The following is an 8,467-nucleotide window of genomic DNA, read 5'->3' as shown; positions in this document are numbered from 1 at the left end:
TTAGTGGACTTAGGCCAAAATTTCATTTCATGAAAATATTTTGATTGGGCTTGATTCATCTCCCAAGTAGACTACTATTAAAAGAAGAACGCACTAGTTAAGTGGAACAATGAATGTGAAGAGGCATTGTGAAAAGTTGAAACAATACCTTATGAGTCCACCCATACTTGTTCTGCCAACACCGGCGCAACCTTAGAACTTATATCTCACAATTCATAGTGAGTCTCTAGGCAAAATGCTAGCTCGGGAGAGTCAAGAGGATGAAAAGGAGCGCGCTATTTATCATATAAGCAAGAAGTTCTCAGCCTCCGAGTTGAATTATTCTGAAGCAGAGAAGATATGTGCGACACTGGTTTGGGTGCTACATAGGTTTCTCCAGTACACCTTACACTACCAGATATTTCTCGTGACCAAAAGTGACCCTATCAAATATCTACTCAACCGGCCTTGGTGGGAAGGTTGGCTAAGTGGCAAATTCTCATTTCGAAGTTTGATGGAGAGTACTTGCTTTAGAAATTAGTCAAAGGTCGGGTAATAGATGATGCATTAGCCGAGAATCCCGGGGAGGGCGAAACAAGTGACTCTCCAAAAAATCATATCATGTCGATAGATGCATATACTTGGACCATGTAATTTGACGGAGTTATAAATTTGTCAGATCGGGCATTGGAGTAGTTCTAATATTCCCAGGCAAGCAACACTATCCCATAGCGTCGACTGGGGAGTTACATTGCCATTTTCTTGGCCATCATTCAACAGCCGTTGGGGAGAATGACTCTCGCTAGTGATGCACTTTGCTATAGCACTTCCTCAAATCGAACCACAAATGATTCCACCGGGCATGCCAAAAGGATGTTTTGCTAGAAACGTCCATGAAAAAAAAAATCTTTCATCGACAAGTGTAGAGGTTTTGGATTTATTGTCTTAAACAAGTTCTTGTAGCAATTTCAAATAGGAAGTGAGTAAATGACAAAGAAAGTGATAAACGGTGAGATAAGTAAAGTGCAGGGAAAATAAATATTTGATAAGATAAATTGTAGAGCAAAAGATAAGTTGCATGATTAATTCATTGGTTTTTTTTTTTTAAAGAGCTATCTCTAACTATTTATAGGCGAACAAAGTAAAACCGTTATCAGCGGCTTCTTCCCGTACGCATTATCCCTAAACTTTCGAATCTGCTTCAAGAACTGCTCTCCTTATCTTATCTTCAAAACGGTTTAAATATATGTATAACTGCTTCACATATCCGTCGGCATTACATACCGACATAATCATGGCACCGACATTTCATTCGAACAATGCTCCATCTGCCCGACGTTCTCTCTAAACCGAGAGTCGGTTTGCCGTGTTTTCAGCTACCAATGTGTATATACTAATGGGCTCAGTGACCGCCTTCGGGCTCTATGACCAACCAAGGCCCAAGCCGGTTTTTGGTGTCTAACAACCCCTATTTAACAACTTAAATCCTCCACCAAGATTCTGCTTCATTCATCATTCCACGGCAAACAGACACTTATGACCATGCCATTAAACTACTGGTAAAGATGCTTTTGATTATTCACAAATAGGATGCTGCCCTGTTTTCCTTCTGTTCCAACACAGTTTCGCTGCTGTTCGAGCTGCTGTCCGGTGCCCTTTTGCTACTGTTTGATGCTGAAACTTGCTGCTGTCCAAAAGCTTTGATTTGCTTCTGATTGAGGATTGTTTTGCTGCTGTTCGGTACAAAAACAGCGGTTATTTAGCCCCGTTTCACTCAATTTAAAGGTTGGTTTTCTTGCTATTTAAAGGTAAATTCCTTGCTTTTTGGGTCCAATTTACTTGTAGTTCGAAGTAATTTTTGCGGGTGTTTTTGTGCTGAAATTTTTTCTTGTCAAGGCTCAAGCGACCTTAAATTTGCACTTTGCCGTACTACGGTTCACTCGACCTCATAGGCCGCCAGTCGCTTAGGCGCCATGTTGCAACCGGAGTCCGAGTGAGCCGTGGTATCGACCATGCATAGACCTAGGTCTTTTGGTTGGATCGCTCAATCCATAAGATTGGTTAAAATTCGAAATTGGGAAATTTGCATAAAAAATCCAATTTTTCTTATTTTCCTTTACTGTTTCAGATGGTTTGAATCATTTGATATATTTTGCTGAACATTTAGCATATCTTGAGAATATTATCCATCTTGATTAGAAAGCACATCTTTTAAAGCTTGCAGACTGTCTAGCATATTTTTTTTATTTAAAAAAATCTAGTTAGATAATTCCACACTCTTTGAAAGACATAAATCTCGGTAGATAAGGCAATGTCTTTTAAATTTTCGGCATTATCCTTCTAACTATTGATAATGTTGCCTTGTGGAGATTTTCTTTTTTAGCATATTTTTGCACTTTATCGTCATATTCCATGCTAGTTTAATTATATGATTGTTAGATGCCATGTTAAAGTTTGCACATTAATAAATAATCATGCTCATAATACATAATTTCTATGTATCTTGTCCCTTGGGATATGTATAATGGATAGCATTTGACTTCGATCTTGAAGTACGATCATGCTCATGTCCGTACATCGAAATTATGTGCCACATCCTCGGTGTCGATGGAAAGGACGGGTAATTTCTGTAGAATATCGTGTTCCGCCCTTCCTAGTAAAGGACAACATTATTCTAAATTAAACTCGTGTTCAGACCCAAGGGTGCGATGAGTTCGAAAATTCAGATTCAAAGGTGTATTATGGGCAAAATTGTTTATTCTTGTTCAAACTTTGTGCTTTTCCCTTTTATCTAAATCTTCGGATAAATCCCAAGAAACGATCATTCTTTTTCTCAATGTAAATCATTTTTTTTATCCATTTACATGCAAAACAATGTCTATTATAATTTAGGAGTTTGAGAAATCAATTTCTTAAATTAAATTTGATGTTATCTCACATTACGGTAGCTTTTTACTTCTAATTTGGCATAAATCCGAAAATAAGCAAGAAAATATACAAAAAATGTTCATTCATGTTGCATATCATATAGTTTAGGTTGCAATATTTGCAACGTCCTATTTTACCATGTCTATAGGTTAGTTGCATTAGCATTGTACTTGACAAAAGAAAACCCTAAAGAAATCAATCCATGTCAACAATTAAGAATTTTTCATGAAAGTTGGTAATGAAAGGACGTTAATTGAAAAATTAACGTAATTGAATCACTGAATCTATTTAATCTTTTGGTTCGTATGAAAAAAAGCATTTTCTCCCGAATACTTTATTTAGGTTTGTAATCACTCCATTAAAATAATTAGTGGCGGCTCCAGAAAATCACAAGTCACGATTTTGTAGAACCTAGGAGAGTTTGAGCTAAGTTAATTAGCCTAACTAATATATTTGGTAATCCATTAACCTAAAATTGAAAAAACTTAATTTTAGGTCACAACAAGAATTGGCCCAAAAATAATTTTAGAAGTAAATATTTGTCAAATCGTTTTATATAGACTATATCCATATGATGCTCGTATTTTTTATTGCTCCAAACATCATATGGGATGGAAATTATTCTATCCGGTGTTATATTTCTATCCGCCAAACGCACCCTTATAAATCACAGCCACAGTAAAGATTATTGAGTTACAACACCCTTTTTTTTAAAGTTACAACACCTTTTTTTTGGGTTTTAGTGCGCATGATAACATTTCTAGAAGTGGATTTCTGCTCTAAAAATACTTTTGGAGTAGAAATCAATTTGGTAATGTAACTTTTGAAGTAGAAATTCGCCTGGTAAAAATTTGTACTTCTAAAAGAAATTTTCACTTTTGAAGTTGTTTTTATCTCAATTTAAGAAGTTAAAAAAAATAACTTCTCTAACTCTAGAAATACTTCTCGCCTCACCCTTTTTTTTATTACGCTATCACCCTTTTTTCAATCATACTTACATCCGACAACCTCCGCCGCCGCGAACCATCGTCGGATGCCGCCCGTCACCGACCTCCACCGGCCACCACCCACGACCACCGCCAACCGCCGACCATTGCTCGCCCCCACCCACCCGGACCTCCGTCAACCGCCCCTGCCGCCACCGATCTCCATTGACCGCCCCCCACTGCCAACCTTCGTTGGCTACAATTGCCACCAACCGCCGATCTTCGCCAATTGTGACCGCCGCCAATCGCCGCCTCCTACCACCAACCATCTATCACCGGACCTGCTGCCGCCGCCAAGTCGCCGCCTCCACTCGATGGAGCAAACAATAAAAAATAAATTATTATTTTTAAAAATTAGATAACATTTTAATAATAAAAATTATTTTTTAAGAAATTAAAAAAAGTTCAAAAATGAAGTAGAAATTGTCGACTTTCGATAATAATTTTTCATATAATATTTTGTGTTAATAATATTTCAGAAGTAAAAATTTTTAATCGTTACCAAACGAATTTCTTTGATTATAAATAATTTTTAGAGTAGAAGTACTACTGCTTTCGAGGAAAAGTAAAAAAATTATAGGGTTAATGATAACCATTCTATTCCGAAAATAAATTTCTGACTAGAAATAGTTTTTTCTATTTCTATTTCTAGATGAGTTTCTGAGAAAAAAATACATTTGATAATGATATAAAATTTCTATTTCAAAAACAAAATTTTATTTGACAACTGTTGAAAATTTCTACTTCTAGAAAATGTGTCGGCCAGTCGACGGTGGGGGTTTGGCGGCGGTAGCCAACAGTCGGCAATTGACGGCGGCTACCGGCGGTGGTCGAAGATGGCAGGTATTTGAGAAAATGTGAGATTTCTATTTACGTTTTTCGAAAAAGTAGAAAATTATTATTTCTCATTTCTCCTTTAAATCGATTTCTAAAATAACTTTTATTTCGTAAATAGGTTGAAATAGAAATTCTATTTTTGGATTGTTTTCATGCACTCTCTTAACTTCTCACAAGAAATTATTTCCGAAGTAGAGGTCCTGCCATGTGCGCCCAAAAAAGCCCTAAAGAAACGCCCCTAGTCCCCGACGGAGATTTAGGGGGTGCATGAAATCCATCCAGAAACAAAATTTCTGTTCCAAACCTATTTCTGGAACAAAAACTTGTTTGGTAACGTAATTCTATTTTTTCTATTTACAAACAAAAAGTTGTTTCAGAAATAGATTTGAAGAATGAATGAGAAACAATAATTTTCTATTTTTCCGAGAAACAAAAATAAAAATCTCACTTTTTTTCAAACACCCGCCGATCGCCGGTCGCCGGCCGCCGTCGCAGGTCGCCACAACCGCCCCCCCCGCCGTAGGCCGGTTGACACATTTTTCAAAAGTAAAAATTTTATGTTGTTATCAAACACATTTTTTTGCTTCGAAACTCATCTAGAAACAAAAATAGAAAAAATTATTTCCAGTCAGAAATCTATTTCAAAAACAGAATGGTTATCATTCACCCCCTTAATCAAATTCTCCAAGAAATGTCCTCCAAATCGTTAGGGTTTCCCTGCAATTGAATCGTCGCCTTCCTCTTCTCCCGAGAAAACCTGTGCGGAGGAGCCATGTCATCCACTCGCAAGATCATCCTGAAGAGCTCAGACGGAGAGTCCTTCGAGGTGGAGGAGCCGGTGGCTCTGGAGTCCCAGACCATCAAGCACTGGATCGAGGAGAAGGGCGCCAACGACGCCATCCCCCTCCTCAAAGTCACCAGCAAGGTCCTCTCCAAGGTCATCGAGTACTGCAAGAAGCACGTCGACGCCGCACGCGCCTCCTCCGTCGCCGACGATGACCTCGAGGCCTGGGACGCCAAGTTCGTCAAGGTTGACCAGGCCACTCTCTGCGATCTCATCCTGGTCGGCGCTCGTTCCCTTGCTCACCCTTCGATTCCGGAATTTCGCGTAGAGTTTGGGTTTCGTTGGAGTTTATGTGCGGGGACGTTGTTTTGCCTTGTCTAAGCGTTCCTCGCCCTCGCCGAGGATTTTGATGTTGATTTTGCTGATTAATATGGTTGGTGTTCTGTTCTTTTTAAACGGGCTATGTCTGGTTAAGGGTTGAAGTAGGATTGCCGTACTTATTATTTACGTTGTGGCATTTTGCTTGATCTGTGATAGGCGGCAAATTATCTGAGCATTGAGGGCTTGCTGGATCTGACCTGCCAGGCTGTGGCTGACATGATTATGGGGATGACACCTGAGAAGGTCAGGGAAACATTCAACATCAAGAATGACTTCACACCCGCGGAAGAGTTAGAGGTTCAAATGGAGACCGAATGGGTCTATGAGTGAAATGAAGTGCTTAGTTAAAGCCAAAGTTTTGCTCTGGGAAACTGGGTTTGCAATTTCTAACTCGAGATCAATCTTCTAACTTCTTGCTCAGGCGATTGTTCTTTGTATCATATATGGTCTTACTTTTCACATAGCGCGATTTTAAGAGATGATGGCTCTGTTTCTTGGTTGCTGCAATGCATTGAGGCGTCTGTTTCGCCCGTTTTACTTTGGTTATGCATGCTGCAGATGTTGCTAGCTATCTCTAGTGCACTGGAAATTTGTGCCAAAGGAGTTCGATGTCTGAATACAGTTGCTTGTTAGGAAAACAAGTACCTCTAGTGGTCCTCATGGTGTAACTGTGGTTGATAATGATTGAAGGTGTTGTTTAGTTAGTTGTTCTGCACAGAGCTTGGTTTTTTAAGTCGCAGCTCACTTTGGCTCCATCTCTTTATCCTGAATTTTAACTTGTGCTGATGGATCGAAATGAAGTTCAGCTTAATGGAAGCCTAAGCCCAGCATGCCATTGTAAGTGCATATTATGTATATACATGGTTAAAACTAGTTGAAACTGATAGTTGCTCCGGTTCTTTCCATTGCCATGATATGTGCTGTTATATAGATGCAAGCAATGAGATACCTATGCCCTTGAGGCACGACATGCTTGCATGAAGTGAGCTTGTTTCATGTATACTTTTCTTTGGTCGCCGCAAGTTTATGCATCTTCCATTGGTCTGCTTATGAGTATCTCGATGGAGCTTCACTCCGATAAAGTAATCACAATTACTTAGGGTGGTTAATTACTAAGGCGTGGATGAGATATTAGTAACATGCATGTTGATACCAAAGTGATTATAAACAAAGGTGTGAATGAGAAGGAAGTAGATTTTGCAACTGGATGGATGCATATGTCCTAACTCCTAAAGAACCCGCTGTCTGTGGCAATGACCTTGCAAGCTGAACAGTTCAATAGTGACATTAGCCGATGAAGATGAAATGGCCTAAACATTCTTTGATTTGGTTATTGATCCTCCGATTCCTCTCCAATTCCTGGTCAGTTACAGGACTTTGAGCTTCTCATCCAGGTACTCCACCTACATCAGTATCGGGGATAAAATATGGCTCTGTACAATTCTCCTCCACTTAGTAACTTTTACTAATTATGACAATTGGACTAAGAACCTTGTATTGTCTATTCGTCCATGTAATCAATCCGAACAAATCTTCTTTTACTGATGATTTCAAAAAGAGAAAGACCTGGTAACTCTGCTTCTGACCCTTTTTCTTGAATTCGAGCTTGCTTGGAACTATCTCGACAGCCAATTCCTCCAGAGCATCAATGCCTGCCATATAAATGGTCACATCATCCCTTGCGACGTTTGTGAGGGTCCTGACAATGGTCTTGCTTTGTTTTCCATCCAGACCTGACATTGCTATTGAGGGATAGTTGATGTTGGAAATCAGGTCGGAGCTTGAGTCTTGGGGGACAAGAGAACCGTCTGAAATATTTCTTGCGATGTGTTTGATCTGCGCGATGTTATAGCCATAGTGGCAGTGGAAGTTCAAGTAGTCCGTAGTATTTGTCTCGTAAAATAGTCCTAGCTCTAATGGTCAAGTTGTGCTCACTTCTCCTGCACCATAATCGTGTGGCGTGGCCGCTGTGCCTGTATATGTAGTTATAGGGGCTTTCAAGTTGTTTGTTTGGATATGTGCAGATGGATGCAAAGATATGTTTATCTTCATAGAGGTGGACTTATCATCGTCGGCAGTGCTTGCAAGTTGAATCCATTTTTTCTTTTGGTCGAAAAGTTGGATCCATTTAACATTGCCTTCTCTGATCATATTATGTACTTATCACGTAATGCTTGTGTTTTTCTAGCTTTGGAGAAGAATGGTTAGAAAATCTCCTATTTCCCTAATTTTAAGGTAGCATCAAGTGGAACTTGTCTTATTGTAAGTTCTCTCGAACTGTTGTGAATTGTTGGGTTGTTATCACGGTTTTAGATATTAGGAGACGGGAAACTTAAGTGTCAAGTTAAATGTAAAGGTCCGTGCCTTTTCAGCAGCAGCAAAAGAGAAGCTCGAGGCTGCTGGCTATTCCCTCACTGTCTTGCCTGGCCGAAAGAAGTGGGTTAAGCCTTCTGTTGCTGAGAACGTGGCACATGCCGAAGAGTACTTTGCCAAAATCAGGGCTGCATTTGCTGTATCGGAACCTTCTTCCTGAGCCGTTTCAAACTTTTGAGGTGTTCATCTTTTGGCCCCT

The 8,467-nt window shown here is 39.5% G+C and overlaps 1 protein-coding gene across 2 annotated transcripts; it reads left to right on the top strand.

Moving 5' to 3' along the window:
• The first annotated feature begins 5,410 nt into the window (after positions 1-5,410).
• LOC115752549 (SKP1-like protein 1B) lies at positions 5,411-6,605 on the top strand. Of its 2 annotated transcripts, none has more exons than XM_030690789.1 (2): positions 5,411-5,793; positions 6,052-6,605. In XM_030690789.1, exons 1-2 carry the CDS (start codon positions 5,503-5,505, stop codon positions 6,223-6,225), a joined length of 465 nt encoding a protein of 154 aa, XP_030546649.1. In that variant the 5' UTR covers positions 5,411-5,502; the 3' UTR covers positions 6,226-6,605. The 2 variants fall into 2 exon arrangements, with proteins under 2 accessions (XP_030546649.1, XP_048134720.1); XM_048278763.1 differs by lacking the exon at positions 6,052-6,605 and adding an exon at positions 5,897-5,985 and having other exon boundaries at positions 5,411-5,854.
• The last annotated feature ends 1,862 nt before the right edge of the window (positions 6,606-8,467 follow it).

This window comes from Rhodamnia argentea, chromosome 5 (genome assembly GCF_020921035.1).
Source record: "Rhodamnia argentea isolate NSW1041297 chromosome 5, ASM2092103v1, whole genome shotgun sequence".
NCBI classification, from domain to species: domain Eukaryota; kingdom Viridiplantae; phylum Streptophyta; class Magnoliopsida; order Myrtales; family Myrtaceae; genus Rhodamnia; species Rhodamnia argentea.
This window is presented reverse-complemented; position numbering and strand designations above follow the sequence as displayed.

Bases quoted from the DNA above. Each gene is read 5' to 3' on its own strand.
- LOC115752549 (XM_030690789.1), top strand. From the start codon at position 5,503: ATGTCATCCACTCGCAAGATCATCCTGAAGAGCTCAGACGGAGAGTCC. The intron at 5,794-6,051 runs GTCGGCGCTCGT...GATCTGTGATAG, and splicing joins CTCTCTGCGATCTCATCCTG to GCGGCAAATTATCTGAGCAT.